This window comes from Coptis chinensis, chromosome 3 (genome assembly GCF_015680905.1).
Source record: "Coptis chinensis isolate HL-2020 chromosome 3, ASM1568090v1, whole genome shotgun sequence".
Classification (NCBI taxonomy): Eukaryota; Viridiplantae; Streptophyta; class Magnoliopsida; order Ranunculales; family Ranunculaceae; genus Coptis; species Coptis chinensis.
The window spans coordinates 4,852,870-4,875,956 of record NC_141458.1 but is presented as its reverse complement, the minus strand read 5'-3'; the positions used below and the strand labels follow the sequence as shown (position 1 = coordinate 4,875,956).

The window sequence follows — 23,087 nt, the reverse complement described above, 5'->3', positions numbered from 1 at the left end:
TACTGAGACCAAGCTCTCCGAATAATTAGCCTGATATCTCCTACCAATATTCAGGTCATCTTCGCAGTCAAAACTGATTTCCCTTGAAATATTTTCAATCGAATCATGAAATATTTTCCCTGATGAAAGTAACACCTCATTCTCAATATCTACAGTAACCGGTGGATGTAATCTCATAGAAGCACATATTTGGTCGACAATGAGCCAAAACTCAAAAGTCCACACACAATTAGCGTAGTCCTTTAATCTCCAAAAGTACAACGTTCAAAAGCCTGCATCTTATCCATCCAACGCAGTAATGAGGCTCAGATGTCCTCCAAGAACTTTTAAATACACAGATGAGTGAAGCCCCCGAAACTCTTTATAAAACTTGTAAACATTGCACTTTGGTAGAGGAAGGAGTCGATATTTTTCCAAGGAGTCGATATTTTTCATCTTGGAAACTGAAAGAGAGAATTCCATGTGGATTGACTTGACCAGGATTTTCGACAATCCAATGCACAGATCCATTAAGATAACAACTTTGCATTGGCTGAATCGGATAAGAGATGTAATCAAGTTGCCTCCAGTTACCATCCAGAACCCAATGCAAACACAAAACATTTTATATTTTCATCAAGTGGGGGATGGAATGTACATAGCACTTTGTATTTATTTGTGCTCTGGTCTAAGCTAAATCCAGGGACCTTACAATGCGAAAATACTCAGTCCTGTCAAAACCCTCGGAAGTTGCATAAACTCATGTGTGCCGGGATTACAGACATAAATTTCCTGTCTCAGCAATGCTGAGAAACAGACCAAATCATGGTATGAAGGTTCCATCACATAGATATCCAAGTGGAGTGGAACGGTAAACATGAGCTGGGTCTTGTTTCCATTTTCTGCTACACGAAGAGAATTGAAGGAAATGATGCTAACGTCTTCCTCGTTCTTGTAAGACAAGACTACCAAGCTAGGTGCATTGCGAGAACGATCAAGATGTTTCTCTACAAACTTAGAGTCATTACCTAAGAAGTACCACAGTTTAGAGACAGACTTGAATCTGAAGATATTTTTAACAGACAGCCTTGAAAGAATTTCTTGATTTATGATTTCATGAGGTATGTACAACTTATCATTCTTTTCCTTCCCAAACTCTTCTGTCCTTTGCATCGATTACTTATTACCTTAGACAAGGACTCTTTTTTCTGTCCTGCATCGTAAGAAAATTATTTATTACGGAAACAAAGACCAATAAACTACAATAATTAGTGAAACAATTCCAATAAACTACAATAATTACTGAAACGAAGACCAATAAACCACATCCCCACATTGCCTGGAGAATGGGATGTCGAGGAGAACGCACCGTTGACTACAATAAGCTAGTGGTGTTAAGGGGATGATTCAGTGCTACAGGGGGTACCTTAATCGACCATTGCAATCGTGTTCAATCAGACTGTCTGGTGCGAGACTGCCTAATATGACCAATTGCAGAGCTGAAATCTGATAGTGCCAGATGTTGGTTCATGAGAAGTATAGCCGTTGACATGAGTGGTCACATACTGGTTTGTCACTACAGAAATGTGACCACTGATACGGAGAGACATATACTCATGGAATCTAGACGGGTGTGAGTGTTGAGATAGCAGTCACATAGTGTTTGCAAAAGATTCCCAACAGACTCAGTTGAAGGAATTACAATCACATGTTTAGAGGGCCCGGACAACTAGTTACACCACATTCTTTTAGTGATCTGCACTTAGTCATTGCTGTGCTCCAGCAATGTGATTTTATTCAGGATGGATCTTCCCAAGAGCTCACCCATCCAGATATTACCAGCGCATACTCCCAAAGGTCTTATGGTCCTGGTGATTTTGTGATTCAAATGGTCTCGACACTAGTACCTAATACCTAATTACTTAGATCCAGAATCTTCAAAACCTAACACAAACAGAACCCATCACCCATCACCGGCTAGGTGCATTTCCAGTGCACCGTCCTACAAGAGTGACTAGAGTTTGTCAGTGATTCTAATTCTAACTCCATTTGTTAAAAAGTGGCCTGGAACCAAAAAAAAAATAGAAAAACTAATTACCCATCCCTTAGGATCTGATGAAAAACAAAATATATATGATACTCTCAACAAGTTAAATGGACACCTCAGTCTATAGTTTATTGAATGTAAGAAAACAAAGATCACTCACGTACATTCAAGTTTCAGAGTAAAATGATTGCACACTGATTTATTTAAGTGTTCACTATCTCTTCCTATCACTTACCATTGGAAAATAATTATGCTCAAATAAGTATTAGTGTATAACCAAAATTCATTATAGAAACTTCTGAAATTGACCCTGGACAATTGTTTTCTTCTTCCCCATGATAGCTAATACAAATACAATAATCACATGATATTAAAAAGTAATCTCTGTAGATCATTATGAGTATAAACTACTAATTAGATCAAGGCACATATCTAAGACAGTATAGTCCCATAAAACAATGTAAATGTAGTGAAACTAATAGTATCTTTCTTAACAGAATAAGTACGTTATATAAACCTAGATATCCAATGTTGTTACACAATGAGTTGTGAAATGTTTTTGAACTATAATATTCTAATTGGGAGAGATGATATGGGTTAAGAGGATGAAGATCTGCAATTCTGCATTGATTGTAAGTTGTAGATGCGAACAAAGTAGTGTATTAATCATAGACTCGATTCCTTCAAGGTAGCAGAATGGTTTGCACAACCCCAACTTACATTTGCAAAAACCCGAATCATATCGATAATAAATTCCCGGGATTCTAAGAAATAATGTATCATATAACTATCCACCTAAAAGTGATCCCTAAAACATTACCTGATCTGTAACCTTTCATTTGCTCTGTTTTGAACACAAAAAGTACAGATCCACATTAACGTTGCAAAAGATTTCTAAAATCAAAGTTTAAATATCAGACGTGTACCTGCTAAAACAAGATCTACTTCCTGGCTTCCAGCTCTTTTTACCCCGATTCTTTATCTTCCCAAAGAATGAAAAGGACTAGATTCTGTACTTTAAAGATAAAAGAAAAAGACTGGTAGATCAATCTAGGTTTTCTGAGAGACCGAGGTGGTTGAGTTAAAGCAGATAGTAGGCTATCAATAAGCTTAGCTTCAAGAAATGATGAAGATGGTGGATAAGTCTTGGATGAAGACCAAGGAGAAAACAGCTTGATGATCAATCACCTGCTCAAGTGGAGAGGTACGACTGAAGGATTGGAGATGGGTAGTCGAGAAAAAAAAAACGCTGAGAAGCAAAGAGGCAGAGAAGCCTTAGAAAAGCTATTCTCCTTAGGGTACCAAACTTGCTACTTATAAGGAAAACATGCAAAATATTAAAGAATTTTGATTGAAGCATCTTTGAGGCCGAAAGTATTTCAAGAGTGGTCAAGTGCTTCTTATTTGCTCTTTTCACACGATCTTAAGCTTTCTTACATTTGTATATATTCTAATAACACCATACTTTATGGTGCGACAAGCGAATGCGGCATTATACAGTGTGATATGAAGGGGACCTTCCCATGATTCCTATGGCCTCCAAAGCAATAATAGTAGTAGTAATATCCATACTAATAAAGTAATTACAACAAAAATAATTATTATTATTTGAGTTATAACAAAAACAATAATAAATATAACAATGATAATAACTAACAAAGCAAACACAACGGTGAATAATGAACATGTATTTAGTTGATATATGAATTGAGCTGGTTATATTTGACATCATTTTTTAACCATTTGGAATGAGGCAATATTCTGGTGGCAACTGGCAGGATCTATAGATGAGATGACTATAACACAAAATGATGGCAATGAATGAAGATGATGCTACCGTTCAGCCTTCCCAACATGCATAGGCAATTAGGCGCACAGCTCATATCCAACTTGGCACAAATTCTAAATCTGATTTATGTCTTAGAAGAAACAAAATTTCTAATATGAACATTCAATGAATGATAAAAACAATTGTAGTCTGCAACATTAAGTATCAATAAGTATAGTACAATAAACTAAAGTACATGCATTACGATTATTAATGTTATTTGATTCTCTAAAAATATTGATGATAAATTGATAACTTGGTGGAAAAAATTCAGATATATACTTGCTATATTAAACAAGATATGTATATTAGATAGTAGATAAAAATGCATGTACATGCCATTCCTGTGCCACCTCTCTAAAGCAGCACTTATATATCATTTTTTTTATTTTATTGGTAAGCCTGTTTTAAATGAGATCAGTAACTCTTTGATGCTGGCGGGTTCGGGTCCCAAACCTCTGGTATCATCACCCAAAGGTTTTACCGACTTTGCTAGTCGGCACCTCTCTAAAGCAGCACTTATATATCATATTTGGTTCTTAGAAGTATATATATATATTGTGATAAAGGAACATTCACATTATCGAATAATTGAACTAGATATGTGATGTTATTGCGGATAGGCTTACTAAATATAGTGTGAACATGTCATGCCCGGCTTACCTCTAGAAATTATCACTAAGTAATGGTTTTTTATTGTAAAGATTTTATCAGAGACAAGACAGTAAAGTTTAATGAAATATTGATATGGAAAAGACTTGCTCAGAGCTTGATATTATTTGCAAACACTAGAAGAGGCACACACACACTTTACAGAAGAGTAAAAGATATTAATAAATTCAGGGTTAATTAGACTAAACCCTCCATTTTATATACATGTTTAGACTAAACCCCCTATTGTATGAATCCTTAGACATACACCCCCATTCTGTTTGTCCCCCCTCACACCAACGTTGGTATTTCATTTAATACCCTATCTACCCTTACAGAATATTTTAGTTTACGACACAAGTTGTTTTAGGAAAAAATAAAGGCCCAATTGCCGACGTCTAGAGCTGTTCAAGAATAACTGAAAACCAAACCGGACGGTTTTTTCCGTTTTCTTTAATACCGGTTCAGTGTTCAGATAATATTATAAACCGACCAGCTCAGTCCGGGTTTCGGTTTGAGGCCTCGGTTAACCGGTAGAACCGAACCAATTTTCTTATATAATGAATTTAAAAATTATGTTATAACATGAACCGTTGGATTAGATCATCTATGGTCCTCTACTCATATCAAAGTTTCAAACCCTATTTTCCTCGAACACTTAGCCGCCACCCTTTTCCACCAACAAGTGAGGAGATCAACTCACCATCTCCAAGACTCTTAACTCTCCTCCATTAACAACTAACAAAGTAATTATACTAATCTCTCTCTCTCATTCAATCTTCTCTATGAAAAAATTGGTTTCCTCAATCAAGACTCTAATTACACCAATCACTCTCTCAATCTTTTTTTTTTATAATGTCTCTCTCATTTAATCTTTCTCTAATTTCTGTCTCTTATTCAATTTTATTTAAATTCTTCGTTTTTTTCCTCTTTTAAAACTCTTGTTCTCCCTTACTCTATTTAGTAAACAGTTAGAATCGGTTACAAAACTGAACCGAACCGATTTTTCTGGTTTGGTTTCAACTCGGTCTTCACAAAGTCACGGTTCGGTTTCGGTTTGAAAATTTAGAAACTGAGTCAGTCGGTTCAGGTGGTAATTTTACCTAGAACCAGACCAAACCATGGACAGCCCTACCGACGTCTTTATTGAAGCTCTGAGTTCCCCATCATTCTTCGTCATTCTTCGTCAATTTGCTCTTCTTTCAAGTTACTTTATTCGTTCTTCGAAATTCTTGTCACATTTTCTCTTCCTTTCAACTTAGGGTTTTTCATGGTTTAACAAAATTTTCAATTTTTTTAACCCTCTTTGTTTTTTACTGCGTTACTAGATATTTGTTGTTTCTACAATATTTTATTCCTTATTTTATATTTTACGAATTGTTTTATTCATTTTGTTGTTTGTGCATTATTTTGTACAAAAACTCGATTATTTTATACAATTGTACACGTCTTTGTCTTGATTATGCTGAACTTGTGTAATGTGTGAAATACAGATACATGGGTAGTTAGGGTATTAAGTGAAATATCAACGTTGGTGTGACTGGAACAAACAGAATGGGGATTTATGTCTAAGGAATCATACAATAGTGGGTTTTAGTCTAAACATGTATATATAATGGGGGTTCAGTCTAATTAACCCATAAATTCAACAAGTTTCCTTTCCAATAATATGCTACACATAGTTCAAATAAGTCCTCTAATAAGTCATGTTGCTAGTTAACAAAACCTAACACTTGTGCTAATTAATCTTTCTAATAACTGTTTTATCTGAATACTACTCATGACTAGGAGCACAGAAGCCAAGAAATTATTCTACACCATGATGAACAAAAAAAAGGAATAAACAAAAGAATTCTTAACTTACCTAGCCTCGCAATCAGCCTTTCCAATTTAGCTTTCATCACCATTCACCTTGCCCTTGTTGCCAACTCGCAGAGCAATTTCTGCATGAATCATATCCATGCTCTCTGACATGAGCTCGTGTATACATTTCAGGGTCTGAGCCAAATTCGTATTCAACTTTCTATGGAAATTCTCTCTGCTTGTTGAATTTGAAAAACTGGTGAAGCAGCTTATGCACCTCCCCATAGTTCTGAGTGGCAGAAACAAATCGGGCTTTAATCCACGCTGGCAGCTTGTTAGTTGGGTGGGAAAAGCTCTCTTTTATTGGATCAGACACATAACGTGAATCAACTAACAAAATTGCTGCATAATCATTTGAGTGCCGAATCACTCTACCTATAGCAAGAAATAAATAAAATAATTAAAATTAAACAAATAAAAATTGCAACTGGAAGCAGAAATACTATGACAGTGATCAGATACGTAGATAACTTCACAAAGATGCAGCGACCATGTGGGGACACATAATGGTCGAAAGTTGAGACCCACACTCTATCTGTTTACAGGTCTGGCATTAGCAACACTTCATCTAAATAAGTGGATAATAACTTCTAGGCCAGACCCACTACAAATGCTCCAACCACATAACTGTGTGTTCTCATAAGGCAGGTTTACTACCAGTACCTAATCAATTGGTAAACCATTACAGTGATCTGCTCATCTAATGTGTACCATATCCAAACTATGTGACTGTTAATGGCTAGAACTCACCTATAGATTGATTTACAGCTTTCATACAAAGGTTTTCATAGTACTCTCTCCCTCGCCGCTTGCAATTTCTTAGAATGTCAAATCCAGCTTGAACAACATCACCACTGTATAATTTGTTGTTAAACAAGGCAACTTTAGTAGTACTTGAGTCTCCCAGTCCTTCAATGTGCTTTATCCTCTCTATCAACTCAATATCAGATGGGCTGGCATAAGGAAGTCCAACCATAATTACACATCTGCCCATTCCATCACTAAAGTTTATTCCTTCTGATATCTTTCCACCAACTACAGCTAGAAGTATAGCACCGCTGATATGCTGTGGACCTCCTCTTGAATCTGCACCAGAAAGTGTGACAGTCTCCTTGTATTCTCTAAGAGTAATTTCCACGTCTAAGCTACTCCGAGGCTCTCTAAACACCCGCTTTTTCTTCATGATCCTTTGAAGGATGCCCAAGGACTTCCATGCATCGTGAACCTGTCCTTCATAGTCAAAAGAAGGAAAAAATACAACAATCCCTTCAGGAACCACTGACACCAAATTGCAAAGTAAACGTCCAAGCTCCTCTATCTGCAATATGAAACACGTTGTATTAATCATTCACTGTTAAGGCGTCCCAAGGATAAGTGGTGAACACTTCAGAGAAAAATAAGGAAATACGAAAGCATGATATAAAGTTTATAACCAAACAAATATTCACTGAAATCAAGATAATACGACCACAGCATGCGAAAGTTCTAACCAAAAGACGGCATAAGTCGCCCAACAGTTTACTTTTTGTCTGCACTTTCCCTAAACCCTTTTAGACCCCTTTCCCTGGTGAAGGTGTCCAGTGGCCTACTGCTCGATACATACATTCCAGAAACACACAACACGCACATGCACACGCGCACGAGCACACACACACACACCACCTCTGTATATAACAGAAGTTTTCCTCTGATAGACGTCTGCGTCTCTCAGGGAACAAGTATTTTCATCTCTGAAGAATACTATCAACCTAAGAGTATTACTAGCAACTACACTAGTAAAGATTAGAAGAAATATTCACAAGATATAACTGAACTAATAATATGGAGAATAATGTGGCATGACGCTCACCATGCTTGGAGAGCTGCGGGAGCTATAGCTAAAATCAAAAGATATTCCAGTTGGACCAGTAGAAACAGCAATGGGCAAAATACTATGAGCAGGAATAATATGACTGCATGAAAAGAAAAAGAACTGATCAGCAGATAACCAGGGAAAGAGGCGCTCCCTTGTCTCTTCTATAGGTTGCAAAGTTCCTCCTGCTAACACGACAGCATGTGCTTGATCCACAATCTGTACAAATTTTCTCAATTGATAAAAGGTTCATGAAAAAGGAAGTTATCTTAGAATAAACACAGTCAATTACTTCAACACGGCACCAACCTCAGAAAAAATCTTCTCCCCTGCAAGCATAACATATTTCAGGTATCCTTCTTCACTAGAGCAATTGATTCTCCTTGAGATTATCATTCTCCCATCACCATCGTTGTTTGTCAGTGAATGCAAGATACCAACTAATGCCTGAAACCCAGATAAGACACTACCCCCTGCACTGTTGTTCTCATCATTACCAAGTACTGAATCTCTTTCTGAAATAATAAATTTCGCTCCATATCCACTGACCTGCAGAATGACTTATTTTAATATTCGAAAGAAAATTAAGTAGTGAAGCAAAATCTCGTGTCAAGTAACAATCACCTTATGAATGATATTGCTCTCTTTTATATAATGTTGCAACTTAACCAAGTTGATATTATCTATGTTGAGAGAAAATAAAAATTCATTGATGGCCATGGAAGAAGCATACACACTTTTCTGGCCACTAAACCTCCCAGTATTTTGACAAGGATTAAGAGGCATTGCGTCTTTTTCCATTAGTAACTCTTTAAGAAAAGCTTGAGCAAGTACCATCATTGTCTGGATATATCTTCTATTTCCTGCTCCCAAGAGATTCCGGAATCTTCCAAGGTACAGCTCTAGCTGGCTCTGCACCTCCTTCAACTGCAATGATTAAATATTATAACAATTTACTTCACTATCTATAGTTGGTAGCGATGAAAAAAGGTTTGTACTTTCTGTAGCCTGTTGTTCAATTAATTTTACTCTATTCACATCAAAAAGGATATTTGAATGTTTTTTAACATAATCAAAAAACAGGTGGGGGTCTGCGTGACCACCCCCCAACCCCCCCCCCAAAAAAAAACACCCGATTCCCCTCTATAGTATATTGACATATCTATGTACGGTGGCTTCGAACAGTCATTATAGAGCATCCAAAAAAGTTAACAAGTCCAGGCCTCCAGGGCCTTCTAAAATTGTCATGTCTAAGAGAAACTGAACATAAACAACTTTTACCTGTGAAAAAGTAATTTTTGTGTCATACATGCTAGTTAGGGAGTCTGCGAGATTGTGGGCCTCGTCTATGATGATAACACTGTTTTTCAAATTTACACCAAGTGACTGCCGTGCTGATTTCGTGAGAAGAGATTGATAAGGAAGGACCACAAGATTAGCCGCCGGTACCAAACTTCGTGAACCATAATAAGGACAAGTACCAATCTTTTTCCCAAGGTTGACGAGATCCTCAATATCCAAAGCACCTTCTTCTGACAACTCTGTCCTGAACTGTTTTTGTAATTTGGGCTTTCTCAAAAATGGGCATCCAGAAGAAGCCTTGGTTCGACGGAGTCTTCCTCCTGACATCTGCACATCGGTAGTGCAACCTTGTGAAATTAAGAAAAGGATCCACAATGGAAATTTTCAAAGTAGAATCATATCAGTCTAATACGATTCTTTTTTTTTTTTTTTTATAAGTTAATTTTATGGAGGAAAAGTGCATAAGCACAAGAGAAAGTTACAAAGGGTGAGATATATCAGTCTAATACCATTCTTCTCAACTAAATTAAGTTGGTACCTCAAGAAAAAGCCAAGGAGGGAACATCTTACTACAACTATGCCAACAACCACTCAAAGTATCCTTAGAGCATCTTTAGGAGCAATACCAAAAAAACACCAAATTTTTTAACCAAACCAAACTTATACCAACCAACTTCGGGAGCAATAACAAAAAGTTGACATCAAATGCCGCGGTTTTGGATAAACCGCGCCATATAGTCCATCCTGCTTTCGCAAAACTGCGCCATAGACGCCCACCACAGAAACCCAAGTCCACGCGGTTTTCCAGAAACCGCGCGGTGTGTCATCTTACTTGGTTATTGCTATTCATCTTACTTGTAAACACCGCACGGTTTTCACAAAACCGCGTCATTGAAGCCCACACTCTAGCCCAAGCCCATATGGTGTTCGAAACACCGCGCAGTTTTTCCAAAACCGCGAGAGAGATTTGATACAGCACCAAAGCAAACACCAAATTTTGGCTGATTTGGTGTTTGCTTTAGTGTTTTTATCAAAAGGTGTCTCTCCTGAAGATGAAAAAACACCAAATTTTTGAAAAATTTGGTGTTTGATGCTACAATAGTGTCTCTCCTAAAGATGCTCTTAGGTAACATTCATTTGCTAAACTGATATAGAATGAGTAGCAATTAAGTCAATCAATCAGAAATGGTTTACTACCTTGGCTTTGGAAACATCTTTCTTCTTTTTTTGAAGCTCCAAGCAATGCTCATTAATCCGAGTAGAACTCCCAAGCTTTACTACCTCTACAACACAAACAATCAAACCAACCAAAACATATAATATATGAGATTGTAATTTCACAGAACGAATCAAAACTAAATATCCAAAACTTAAAGTAACTTACACACACCTTCATTGATACAAAAGTTCTTCCTGGAACCCAAACAAACAACCTTCATCTCCGAACCAAAAACTGTCTTGTTCAACTCCTTTACAAACTGTGAAAGCTGAGAATGTGTCCGACTACAAAAATAAACCTTCAACTCCTCCACTTCCTCCTCCTCTTTATACCCGTCTTCATCACTCGACGAACTCAACCCATCAAACCCACCTTTCCTCTTCAACTTCCCTTCATCCTCACTCTCATATTCTTCCACTAAAAACTCCTTCTCTTCACTCACCTCCCCACCACCACCACCACCACATTCTCTTCCCTTCACCTTCTCACTACTCCCTCTCTCCCCCTCCTCTTCATCATCCTTCTTCGTAAACAAATCTCTACATTTATTACTCTTCACAAACTTCTTACTCCTTTTCTTCTTATCCACTTTCAAGTCTGTCTCATTTTTCTCTACACTAAAATCTCTCATCCAATCAGGCTCATCATCATCATCCCCATCTCGAGATACGACATTTTTATCAGATTCATTTTTTTTCAACCGTTGTTTATTATCAACATACCATTGCATTGCACTGCATATCAAACTCAGGGTTTTACCAGTGCCTGTTTTAATCCAAACAATGACAACAAATAAATAAATAATAAATATAATAAACAGAGAGAGAGGGAGTATGGAATACCGGTGGGACTTTCGAGCATGGAAACACCACCTTTGTTTAGTGATTTATAAAGAGCTTTCATGAAATCTATTTGTATATCGTATGGTTTGTATGGAAAAGCTGGAAACTTTGCTTCTTCTTCTTCTTCTTCTTTAGCTGTTGTCATTTTTCTCTTGTTAGATTGATTGATTGATTGATTGGTTCGTTCGTTTTTCGTGTCTACTTTCGCGCCTCTTCTACGTTTTCTTCCCGCGCTTTTTGTTGAACAGTTTTTAGGCATTGTCTCAAAACTCAAGCCCAAATAAAAGGAAGAGCATAGTACAAAATGCCGTGATATTCCAATCAATTCGTGATATTTTCTGGAATGATGAATATCTTGTTGATTTTATTGTTGGTTTTTAAACTTACGGAATTACGAAATTATGAACTGTGATATGCCAAGAAGCTGATCATGTATAATCCATCATTAGTTTACTATTGCACCTATATGGAACCGAATTAGCAGGACACTGAATGTTGATATATATTTTTACAAAAATGGTTGTATATATTTGTGTTCCTACATATAACTTTGATTGTACAACCCATCTCAGCAATTCAAACTAACTAAATGAGATCCATATATATATCGTCTTGTATGGCAACTTGCAAGTACCAAAATTAAGCAATTTGGTGTAAAGTTGATTTGGAACTAACTCCAACATCAATCTATATCTTCAACTTGCTAACCATATCAGAAAATAGCGTTTTCTCCTTCTTGTCATAGTAAGACTGTGTATTCTTTACTCGTTGCAGCAGTTGCAACACTTCCCTGCTCACATTCATAATGGAAAAATATGTGAATTTTGAGAAAATATATAGATATAATATTTGAAACAAAATGACGCTTCCGACAGCAGTATCAGGAACAGACCCATTATTAGAATCGATAGCAAGTGCCTTCTTCAAGTCTAGCTCAGCCTGATCTAGATCAATTAACTCTAGGTATGAGTGTGCTCTCCGGTAAAGTGCCTTCACATTGCAAGGATCAAGCTTCAGCACCTGGATTGAAATAGCAAGTTGATATATATTACTAGATAGTCAAAAATAAGATTGACTGACATAACTTTAACGCATGTGAAGTTAAATGTTAAGTTGTCAGATCATGAATGAAATCTCTGTCATCCAAAGCGAGAGTATGTAGAAGTGATTGCAGTCACAAATACCTTTGTGCACAGTTTAGCAGCTTCTGTAAATTCCTTCAACTTAAGTTGGCAGAGGGCATGGTTAAGATTGCAAGTTACTGTAAAAAACTTTCCCAGCTTCTTTTGCTCCGCACTGAATGTGCTATCAAACTCGACATACTTTGCAGCCTGATTGTGGTCCAATTAAAAAATTCAGTGAAAAATATCATTGGCAAGTGTGGTACTATTGTCTACTGTATGAATGGAAAAATAGAACCATCAATTGTCCTTGACTTGGTCGATTCTTTATTTTAGATTCCTCAGAGATATTATGCAGAAACGGGTTCAAAAGGTATTGAACTAAAAAGTTTTGCAGCAGAAAAGACTGACCATATCGTATCTCAATCCTGCACGACTGTACTTTCCAGCTTTGAAATACGAATTGCCCTCCTCTTTCCTTTTGGCAGCATATTCAAGTTTCTCATCTGCTTCCATATCCCAGGACTCTTTTACCTGTGTAATAAGACGTCAAGCTGAGGGAACCATACTAAAACAAAGTACATTACATAAGATCAATGTAACATTAGTGAATGTATCACATCTTACTTCATATCTACTCGGGGATTTCTATACTTCCATAAACTAACTTGTCTATACTTTCAGATGTGTTTTTCGCTTAGTTCCAACTTTAAAGAAGGGAAATCACATACTCCATCCAGAGATCTAACCATTTATACTGCGGGTATGATAAATATCTCAATTTTGAAATGCATTTTACCTTAGTAAATCCTAACATTTCGACTTCATAATACAGAGTTGACCGAGCTGGAATAACAGTAGATTTTGCTTCGGTCTTGGAATCTCCAAATCCATACTCATGGCTGATGATGACAATAGCAGCCTCCCTTCGCTTCATGGTTGCAACTGCACGGTCTAAGCCTTCAATGACTTGTTCTGCATTAAAAACAACTATCCTCAGCATATGATGGGAATTCGAATTGGCAGTAATTGAAAGGTTATGCTTACCTTCATCCACTTTAAACTCAAATGGACCTGTACTATCATATCCCTTTGTATCGAAAATTGTCCCATCAGAGAGCTTACCGATGTACCTAACTGCATCCAGAAGACAAAATTGGCGTCATCATAAATTTCAAACATATTCCAGGAAAGAACTACCTAAATTGAGGAACTTACTCAGAGCTGTGGTTCCACTATTTGGCTTCTCAAAACCTTGTCCACAACTACTTATTTTTTGGAAACTAGAAGATCTTCCGTGACATATTCGATAAGTTTATAAGCAACCAATGTAAGCGTGACATTAAGAACCGCATTTGGTGGGACCGCAGAAAGACCTTCTTGTGTAGATCTTCCTAGTTCACAAGATCCATCTGCATGGCCAGTCCACATATACACATACAACAACAACAACAGGATGAGTGCATAAAAAAAAAAACTAAAGTACCAATACGTTGAGATGCTAAATTTCTACAAATGCATTGTAGAACAAATCCCAAATCCTACGCCAGCAATCACATTTATGAATTTGACTATAATATCGTGAAGTGACCTAGGTTGAGATAAATAGGAACAAAGAGTGGAGTTTTAGTAAACCTTTTTAGTATACATTACAAAGGAAGTAAAACATCTTGAAATTTATAAATTGTGGACAATGTTTGACTGAAACACACTCAATGTTTCTTGTTTCTAGAAGAGAAGCTACATCTAGAAATCCCAATGATATATTTAAATTTTTGCAAATATTAAATCTAAGAGTGGCATACATTTGGGCTGCACACGCAAGCTAGCTTGTTCCCCTTTCCTCATTGTATATACAGTCTTTTCGAATGCGGGACACAAGTGACCTATAAAAGATCAACCAGCTTTGTCGTTATAAGGAAAATAAACCAATGTCAGCATTGACTGTTTAGAATACAACAAAATAACAAGATTACCATCATTTACAATAAATTCAACTCCGTTGTCTGGTGATTTTGCCACTAGACTTCCATCCTCCAGTTTTACTTCGTATTTTACTGCAAGTTACAAGCCGAATAGTTAAAAGACCTTGGAAGTTGGAACACCTTATGCAGCTTGATGTATTCTACATGTTTCTCATTTTAGTTATACCTGTTACTTCATCTTTCTTCTGAGGCAATTCTAACTCCTCACTTTTAAGCAAAATTTTCTTGATGATCCCTCCATCTTTGCAGATATCTACAACCTTGAACCAAGATATCAATTCCACATGAAACTCCAAGGTAGCATCCAGTGGGACCCCAGGGAACAGACTGTGGGTTCCTTGGGTCAACGTGGGGGGCACAATGAAAATGGATATCTCTCCCTTCCTCATAGTAATGAGGCCATCCTGACACCCTTTCAGTATGGGGTCTGCATAGATATTTTTCCATCGTATAAGAGGGCAGGTGAAAATAATACAAACCAAAAACCATTGATTGATCACGATCAGTAATGTAGTGAGAAATGAGACTTTTAAGTTTTGGGCATAAAATTTTGTACTGCATCTTTCCAATTACTTAGAAGATGAAATCTATAAACAATATTTTGTATAAAGGCTTTCTGGTATGTCGCATAACTTCTAATTCACCTTTACATGCATAAACACAACGAGTAGTGCAAAGTAACAAAGGATACTTCACATGACCAATAATGAAGGACTGGATGTAACTACTACATACCCTTTCCTATTATTGCAACCAACGGCTCCCCTTTCTCGGTGCTGGATGCAAACCTTGCACCATTCACGACAGAACCGGTGTAGTTCACTGTGTAGTAAAATTCAGCTGAATGAATTAGGAATAAATAATATTGAAGCTAGAGATGAAAACAGAACTAAATGAAATAAACTAAACAAAATTCATTGTAACTCACTCAATGAGTGTGCACAATAAGGCAAAAAGGTGTATAGAGAAACACTGAAACTACACAGAGTCACAGACTGAATTGCAATCTCAATCAAACACATAACATAATAAATGGGTATTAATCAAACCTTAAAACATCTAAATATTGCAACAAAGGGTCAGCAGAAGAAAAACATTACCCAAAAAGAATGATGTAACATTTCATTAAAGCAAGTAAGGACAGGTGCTACTGAAAACAATGAATTAAGATAACATGTTGGAACATGAAGAAAAGGACACCTGTGATTTCATCTCCTAGCTCTGGAACTTCCCATCCTTGACCAACTTGAACAATCTTTTTCTTCAAACCAAACTTGTTAATAAGAGTTTCATCTTCAACAAGTTTCTCCTTCAAACAAAACTTGGAAAGAGAAGGATGCCAGAACTCATTATTGCCTAGTTGATGTTTTGGCAAAACTATAGCTTCATCTATGTCTTCCATGTTCCAGAATAAAATTCCCACCACTCTTTGTTTTTTAACTTATGTAGAATCAAATGTTAGCAGTTGCCAGTTGAAGTACGTTGTATGAGGACGTGTGCGTGGTCATATATACAGAAATGAAATGCAGCCAACATACCACGAGTTGCACGCAATGCCTGAAAACAGTCAATTGTCTTTGTATGTTCTCCTACGTGGGTCATTGCCTTGAAAAGTATATTTTCCCTTTTCCTTTTTTCATTTTTTTCTCGTTTTGCTGTGTAAAGTGGTAATTGGTTTTGACTTTTGCAAAGTAATCCTTGGAATTATTGTATTCCTTTGGACGACAAAGTGACTTTAATGAGCCACTAATGAACTGAAGCGTACTCAGAGTCAGGACTGCTCTAAACTCCACATTTCTTAACTTAAATACCTATCCTATACATCTATAACTATCCTCTTCTGTATTTGCTGAGGAAGTAATCATTTATTTCCTAATGCTTGATATTGATTGAGGGAAACAACCTTCGGTGGATTACGATTGTATAATAAGAAATTTCTCTATTTTCGTTAGAAAAATCGACCATTTTTATTGCTTTTAGGTGCATTGGATGGCCTAATGGCCCCTAATCTACTTGTACTTACCTAAAATAACTGATAAAATGTCACTAAATTTGATTGTTGTAAGGGACATCTTATCAAGCATGTGATGTGCATGCAGTCCACACACAACTCCACCAAAAAAAAAAACATACCGATATTAATGAAAAAAAAAATCAAATCACAAACACTTGCTCACTTTCGTCATCCTTCTTTACTTGTCGCCGATTTCATCTCTTCTTTTTCAATGTCATCATCAATCATTCAACCACCACTCTCATCATTGATATCATTGACATTAGACATTTATCCATTTCAACACTCAAATCATTACCATCATCACATATTTAACCATACTCTTCCTATATCAGCTCGAACAGTATAATACCTGAAACCACCACACGCGTGCAGTTTGTGATGATGTGTCACTCATTCTAGCAGCACACATGTCCATACCACCACACGTGTCATACCAACTAGTTGTTCACAACATTTATAAAAGCCAACCCCATAACTACGTTGGCTTAATTCTAATTTCACCTCAAAGTGCTAGATACGTAGACGTCTTCTTACTCACAAAAACATTCATTTCCATTCACCAAAACCATCAACTTTCTTCGTCTGGATTAGAAGCTAAGTCATAAACATTTGGTATAATATCATGTTAATGCCATAGAATAAAAATAGGCATTTACAATGTGTCGCGGTATCAACACCCAACTTTATGGGATTAGCACCCCTCTGACCAATTACAATGTATTGGCACCCCTCTATTAATCACATAGAAAAACACTCACGGCAAAAAGTTGTCATGATATCACACAATCCACGACATCGGGTTGCTGCGAGATCCCATATCCCACATAAAGTTGTTGTCGTAGGTCCTTTTTTGTTTTAAATTTTGTTAATAGCCACTGTAAAATGGAGTTTTTGTTTGTGTTAATTCTCAAAACTCTTATTCATTAATTTGATCACAAGTTTTTCTTATAACATATGAAAATATTTGCCGAGAGATAGTAAAATTATGTCTCGATTGTACATTTTTTTTTCATGGATTTGGTGTTGTTCTTGGAGTGTATAAATAAACTATAAATAACAAAAAAATGACATATCCATATGTCGTGTGTATTTAATACGGCAAAATTTGAAGTAGAAAAAAAAAAAAAACACAAAAAAATCCTCCACGGCAACTCCCTACTATGGGATATGGGATCTCACGACAACTACCTACCGTGGAATATAGGATTTCGAGGCAACCCAATATCGTAAAACTATCGGGCATATGGGGTGTAAAATGACATATAAGAAGTAACCATTATTGTTTTACTTTATGTCAAAGGGGTGTCAACCCCATAAAAGTGGGGTGTCAATACCACCCCTTTACAATTGTTGTTGAAACTTTTTGTGTAGTTGGGTGTAGATATGGAACCAACTCATTTAATTAGTCCCCATTTTTTGGGTAATATGTCCCCATTTGGTTTGCTAACCGCCTCCAAATCCTCCATTACTTTCAATTGCACATTACGTTCAATCAGGTAGGTTTGATCATAACAAAAATAAACTACAACCGCCTCCAATTAGGTCAGGGATCGGGTTGGGTTTGGGTCAAATATGGCTATATCCGAATCCGAATAGTTTCATAATATTCGAACCCGAATCCAAACCCGATTATATCCAAAATTTAATATCCGAACCCGACCCCGATCGGATAACACTAAAAATTTAAAAAAAACCCACAAAATATATCCGAACCCACCTGAACCCGACCCTAATAAGTAAACATATATAAAAATCAACCCGAACCCAAACTATTTAGGTTCGGGTCAAGCCAATTTGGGTCAAACCCTACCCCGATTTCCTACCCTACCTCCAATCCTCCATTACTTTCAATTGCAACTATTACTTGAAGTTGATTTTTTATTTTTTTGCTTGAAGAAGTTGAAACAATTGAAAGATGAAGCTTCATCGCTTGAAAGGTAATGTTATCTTCTTCATCTTTTAAGTTTTCTTTTACCAAATGGATTTGAGGGCATACATTTTTAGTTTCACATCCTCTCAGTGAACAATGGGTGTTGATTATTTCGAATTTTAACTTTGTTTTGATGAGAATAATATGAAGTGGGCAGGGGCGGACCCAGCACATCAACTCTCCTCGGGCTTAGGTGGCCATCAAGCCGAGTAGCTCGTGAGGAACTCAAACTCGCTCATTAAATAATATGAGTTGAGTTCGAGCACATTTTAATACTCGAACTCGAGATGCTCTCAAGCTATTCAAGTTCGCATTTTACATAGTTTTGTTAACACTTACTTTGAATAATTATTTATGTTAGTATGTTGGATTATAATTATTTAACACATACTGATTGTATTCATAATGTGTACACCTTGAAATAGTTGTTTGATAGTGATTATTGTGGTATTAGTGGATTGCAATTGCATTTTTGTGTTTTCTTTAGATAGGTTTAGCAAGTTATTTTGGTATCGAGATAACATTCCGAGTCTATTTGTGCTCAATTATCTATAGTTTGTGGTTGAAGTCAATTCTATACACAATACAAGTCGAATTAAACCCGAGAATCTATGATTGAATTCAAATTTGTAGTTAAAAATAATAGGAATTTAGATTCGTTTAGCTACTTGAATACTCGATGAGACGAGCTTGAGCACGAAATAAAGCTCGAACAAAATTTGAGCTCAACTTGAGAGACATATGAGCTAAGCTTGAGCACCCTAGTACTCGACACGAGTAGCTCGATGACCAGCCCTACCCGGGCTTCAAGTAAATAGATATATTATATTTGTTACTTATAAACTTTTGGATCAATATTCTTAGTTTGGGCAACTGGGTGGGTTTTAGAGTTAAAGCCTAGTGTAGCCTTCTCCTAGGTCCGCCCTTGGAAGTGGGTTGAATTATGTTAGCTTAAGTATGATTTGTTTGACTGTTGTGGTGTTTATTATTTTGGGTATTGTTTGATTTAGTATGTGAAGTGTTGTATCATAGTCAATATACTTGAAACGAAATATGAAAAAAGGGAGGGAAAACATTTTATTCAATAGACAAGTTGGTCTCCGTACATAACCAAATTTAGAGTATGTTAACCATATATATATATATATATATGACAACGAGCAAAGATTCCATGTGGAGTCATATTACGAAGGATGGATCAAAGAGTTATACAACTACACAATTACAAGAGTAAAATCTCATTTGGGGAGAATTAATGCTAGTGTAAATTAATTAATTTATTAATGGGAGGGGTTCTAGGAATATATTTTATCTTGTCACGTAAACAAATTCAAAATCGTTAGGACATTATAAGTTTTTGATTAAGCTAATTTTTTGTAGATATAATCTCATAACTATTCTAAACATTGTCACAAATAATAAAAAAATTATAAACTTGCCAAATATAGTATCAAAAATGGTGAAAATGAACAGTATACAATTAGTCAATTTTTGTAAATTGTTAATTACATTTGGCAAGTTTGGAAATTTTATATTTTTTTGATTATTTGTGACAATGTTTAGAATAATTAAGAGATCATATATACAAAAAATTAGCCTAATCCAAAACTTATAAATATCCTAACGATTTTGAATTTGTTTATGTGTAAAGATAAAATATGTCTTTAGAACCCCTCCCTTTATTAATTATGGTTCACGATTTGTTCCAAATTTTCTCCCGAATTAGTGATTTAAACCCTTGCCAAATTTTCGCCGAATTTGTGACTATGACTAATAGGAGCCAGTTCTACACTTTTTAAAGTTTTTTGAAAACACGAGTAGTTAAAGACATATAGTCCAATCTAGCTCAAATATCTAATGGAGATGTAAACCGTAAGTAATAGGTATTGGCTATTTGGCTTATAAACCGAGTGGAGAATTTTCCAGTCCAAATACAAGTTTGTATAGGTAAATTTTGCCCAATTTTCAGAATTTTACACCCATTGGCTTTAAGGGTGGAATTTGAGCCGAGCGGTTCGGACTCGTTTGTTTAACTATATGAGCCGAGCTCGAGCTCAAATTAAAACTCGTGTAACAAAGGAGCTTGATGAAGCTCGGCTCGTTTAACTCAAATAGTATATTTGTAGTGTAAAATGACCGAGCCACTCGGGCTCGGCTCATTTAAGCTCTGCTGCTTGAGCTTGCTAGAGCTCAATTGAAAGCTCATGTAATTAACGAGCTGAGCTTGAGCATGGTAAAGCTCGGCTCGTTTAGCTCGAATTCCACCATTACCGCATTGGAAATGATCTAAGGCCAGACCCAGTTGTACAGTGCAATACACCCAGTCTATGGACCAAACCCAAAAACTAAAACCGCACCCATTTAGCTAAAACTGAGTAATTTTTAAAACTCGTCCGATTTGCATACTGACTCACTCAAAAAGCCCTAAAATCAACTCACCTCCTCCCTATAAATAAAACCATTTCCCACTTTCTTCCATTTTTCTCAGCAGCGGAGCTAAAATCTAGGGTTTCTCCTATTTCAACTGCAATGGTACTCTCATTTCCCCTCTAGTTTTTCATCCACCTTAAAACTATAGTTTCTAATATTTGTTTTGAAATCAAACAGGGGAAAGGAACCGGAAGTTTCGGTAAGAGAAGGAACAAGACACACACACTGTGTGTTCGTTGTGGACGTAGAAGTTTCCATCTACAGAAGAGTCGTTGTTCTGCTTGTGCTTACCCAGCTAGTCGCATCAGAAAATGTAACGATCTATTTCTTTTTTGTTCATTAAAATATTGGTATTTTATTTCTACTATTATTATTAAATAATTTGGTTTAATAGATAACTGGAGTGTGAAAGCTATTCGAAGGAAGACTACTGGAACTGGAAGGATGCAGTATCTTCGTCATCTTCCTCGCAGATTCAAGAGTAACTTCAGAGAAGGTATATAGTAAACAAACAAGCAAGCAAGCCCCCGCATTTTTTTTTATTAGTTGTTTGGTTTTATATATAGTTTATTGAAAATGGGAAATGATTTTAGGTACTCAAGCTGCGCCCAGGAGTAAGGGAGCTGCTGCTGCTTCTTAATTGATTGAACGTGGCGATATGTGGTATTGTTTTTGTATTTGTTTTAGAATCGAGGGCAATGAATTTTACATTTGAGAGTGTCTTATGTCTGTTTAGAGAAATGAATGACTTGATATTTTCCATTTTACGATAACATTATGACTAAGCTGAGATTAGTTACTTTTATTAGCACATGTCTCACACTAGTGGGATCTGATGTTGAATATGCTTGTTCAATTAATTGGTTAAGTGAACTCTCCTTGATCAGTTGATCAGATGCTATAAGCTTGTAATGCATAATTCTGTTTCTATATGTGGATAGCGATAGATTTAATAGTAAAGAGAGTTGCAAAACTTTTTCCTACTATGAGAACCTCTGTGGATCATGTCTGCATGTATTTCAAATTGGTATGTGATCAATAGGTTAATATATGGGTGGCAAGAGTTTTTCTATCATGTCTCTGTTTATACTACTGCTTGACAGATGATTTAGTGATTTGTACAATTCGTAAGAATTTGGGTGGTTAAGGCAGACTCCTATTCTTATTTGCTATTGTGGTATGTCATGTGGTTGTATGTGAACTGAACACGTAGTTTATGAATCTTAATAGTTTGGGATATGGGGGACTTTCTTAAGGTACTGGATTCTGTTGTATTTCACGTGACTTGTCCACGATCTGCAGACTGTATTGATGTCATTTGATGTCTTGGTTTAGCGTCTGATTCTTCAAACTAACACTTGCAATGAGCTCTCACAGAAGAGTACTGTGTTATATATAACCAGACTTTTGAGTGTCTTGGGAAATCTTAATCCCATCATAGCAATAGGTGTACTGTAAATCTTGTTTTGCTTTTGGTAAAATGTCATTGTTAATAGAGCAGGTGTCTAGTGATTGATATTTATACACCCTATCTTTTTAGGCTTTGAACTCTTTTAGTCTTGAGGCTGTACTAGACTTGAACATTTAAAGTGCGTTTAAAAATTTAGGATTAAATTGATCAGGTCATATGCTCATTGAATGAATGTGGTTACTGTATAGATTTAACCACCTACAGTATCAACAAATGGGAGTTGAATGAAAGTCCATGGGTGAGCACTGATTTGGATATATTTTTTCTATGTGATAGTGTAGGGCTCTTTTATCGCAAGAAGTACCATGTTTGACTTTGCTGGCAAATGGTTACATTATTTTATTGTTGCACCATTGGAATGTGCATATCATGTTGGTTATATGATCATAAAACATGTGATTTTTCTGATCTATTAGCCAACTATCCATATGTAGTATGATATTTCTATGCTAGTAAAAGATTGCTCATGTGGCTGGCATGTTCTTGTTGGACTTAATTTGTGCTCACTCAAAGGAGGTCAATATCATTTCATCCAAATGAGACTTGCAGT

General features: G+C 36.3%; 2 protein-coding genes and 1 pseudogene across 7 annotated transcripts; 1 reads left to right on the top strand and 2 right to left on the bottom strand.

Moving 5' to 3' along the window:
* Positions 1-591: 591 nt before the first annotated feature.
* On the bottom strand, positions 592-11,949 carry LOC147507443 (RAD3-like DNA-binding helicase protein). Of its 5 annotated transcripts, none has more exons than XM_086600147.1 (10): positions 11,584-11,949; positions 10,913-11,506; positions 10,720-10,805; positions 9,502-9,849; positions 8,845-9,147; positions 8,530-8,769; positions 8,218-8,439; positions 7,119-7,686; positions 6,370-6,743; positions 592-1,192 (listed from the first exon to the last, which is right to left on the bottom strand). In XM_086600147.1, the coding sequence occupies exons 1-9, from the start codon at positions 11,840-11,842 to the stop codon at positions 6,529-6,531; spliced, it is 2,835 nt and encodes a 944-aa protein (XP_086456273.1). In that variant the 5' UTR covers positions 11,843-11,949; the 3' UTR covers positions 592-1,192; positions 6,370-6,528. The 5 variants fall into 5 exon arrangements, with proteins under 5 accessions (XP_086456273.1, XP_086456274.1, XP_086456276.1 ...); XM_086600148.1 differs by having other exon boundaries at positions 592-1,187; XM_086600150.1 differs by having other exon boundaries at positions 9,055-9,147.
* A 139-nt stretch (positions 11,950-12,088) lies between these two features.
* LOC147507442 (peptidyl-prolyl cis-trans isomerase FKBP65-like) lies at positions 12,089-16,183 on the bottom strand (annotated as a pseudogene). The gene is made up of 12 exons (XR_015217666.1): positions 15,890-16,183; positions 15,425-15,511; positions 14,856-15,116; positions 14,681-14,761; positions 14,510-14,590; positions 13,923-14,116; positions 13,752-13,841; positions 13,504-13,679; positions 13,116-13,238; positions 12,768-12,914; positions 12,476-12,603; positions 12,089-12,373 (listed from the first exon to the last, which is right to left on the bottom strand). The product of XR_015217666.1 is annotated as a peptidyl-prolyl cis-trans isomerase FKBP65-like (transcript).
* Positions 16,184-21,035: 4,852 nt separating this feature from the next.
* Positions 21,036-21,998, top strand: LOC147507441 (large ribosomal subunit protein eL37z). The gene is made up of 4 exons (XM_086600145.1): positions 21,036-21,168; positions 21,244-21,379; positions 21,461-21,562; positions 21,660-21,998. Exons 1-4 carry the CDS (start codon positions 21,166-21,168, stop codon positions 21,704-21,706), a joined length of 288 nt encoding a protein of 95 aa, XP_086456271.1. The 5' UTR covers positions 21,036-21,165; the 3' UTR covers positions 21,707-21,998.
* Positions 21,999-23,087: the final 1,089 nt, after the last annotated feature.

Coding starts and splice junctions, on each gene's coding strand:
- LOC147507441 (XM_086600145.1), top strand. Junction 21,380..21,460: donor AGCTAGTCGCATCAGAAAAT/GTAACGATCTAT, acceptor TTGGTTTAATAG/ATAACTGGAGTGTGAAAGCT. Junction 21,563..21,659: donor CAAGAGTAACTTCAGAGAAG/GTATATAGTAAA, acceptor AAATGATTTTAG/GTACTCAAGCTGCGCCCAGG.
- LOC147507443 (XM_086600147.1), bottom strand. CDS start 11,842: ATGCCTAAAAACTGTTCAACAAAAAGCGCGGGAAGAAAACGTAGAAGA. Junction 7,687..8,217: donor CCCGCAGCTCTCCAAGCATG/GTGAGCGTCATG, acceptor TTCATATTGCAG/ATAGAGGAGCTTGGACGTTT. Junction 6,744..7,118: donor AGCTGTAAATCAATCTATAG/GTGAGTTCTAGC, acceptor TTCTTGCTATAG/GTAGAGTGATTCGGCACTCA.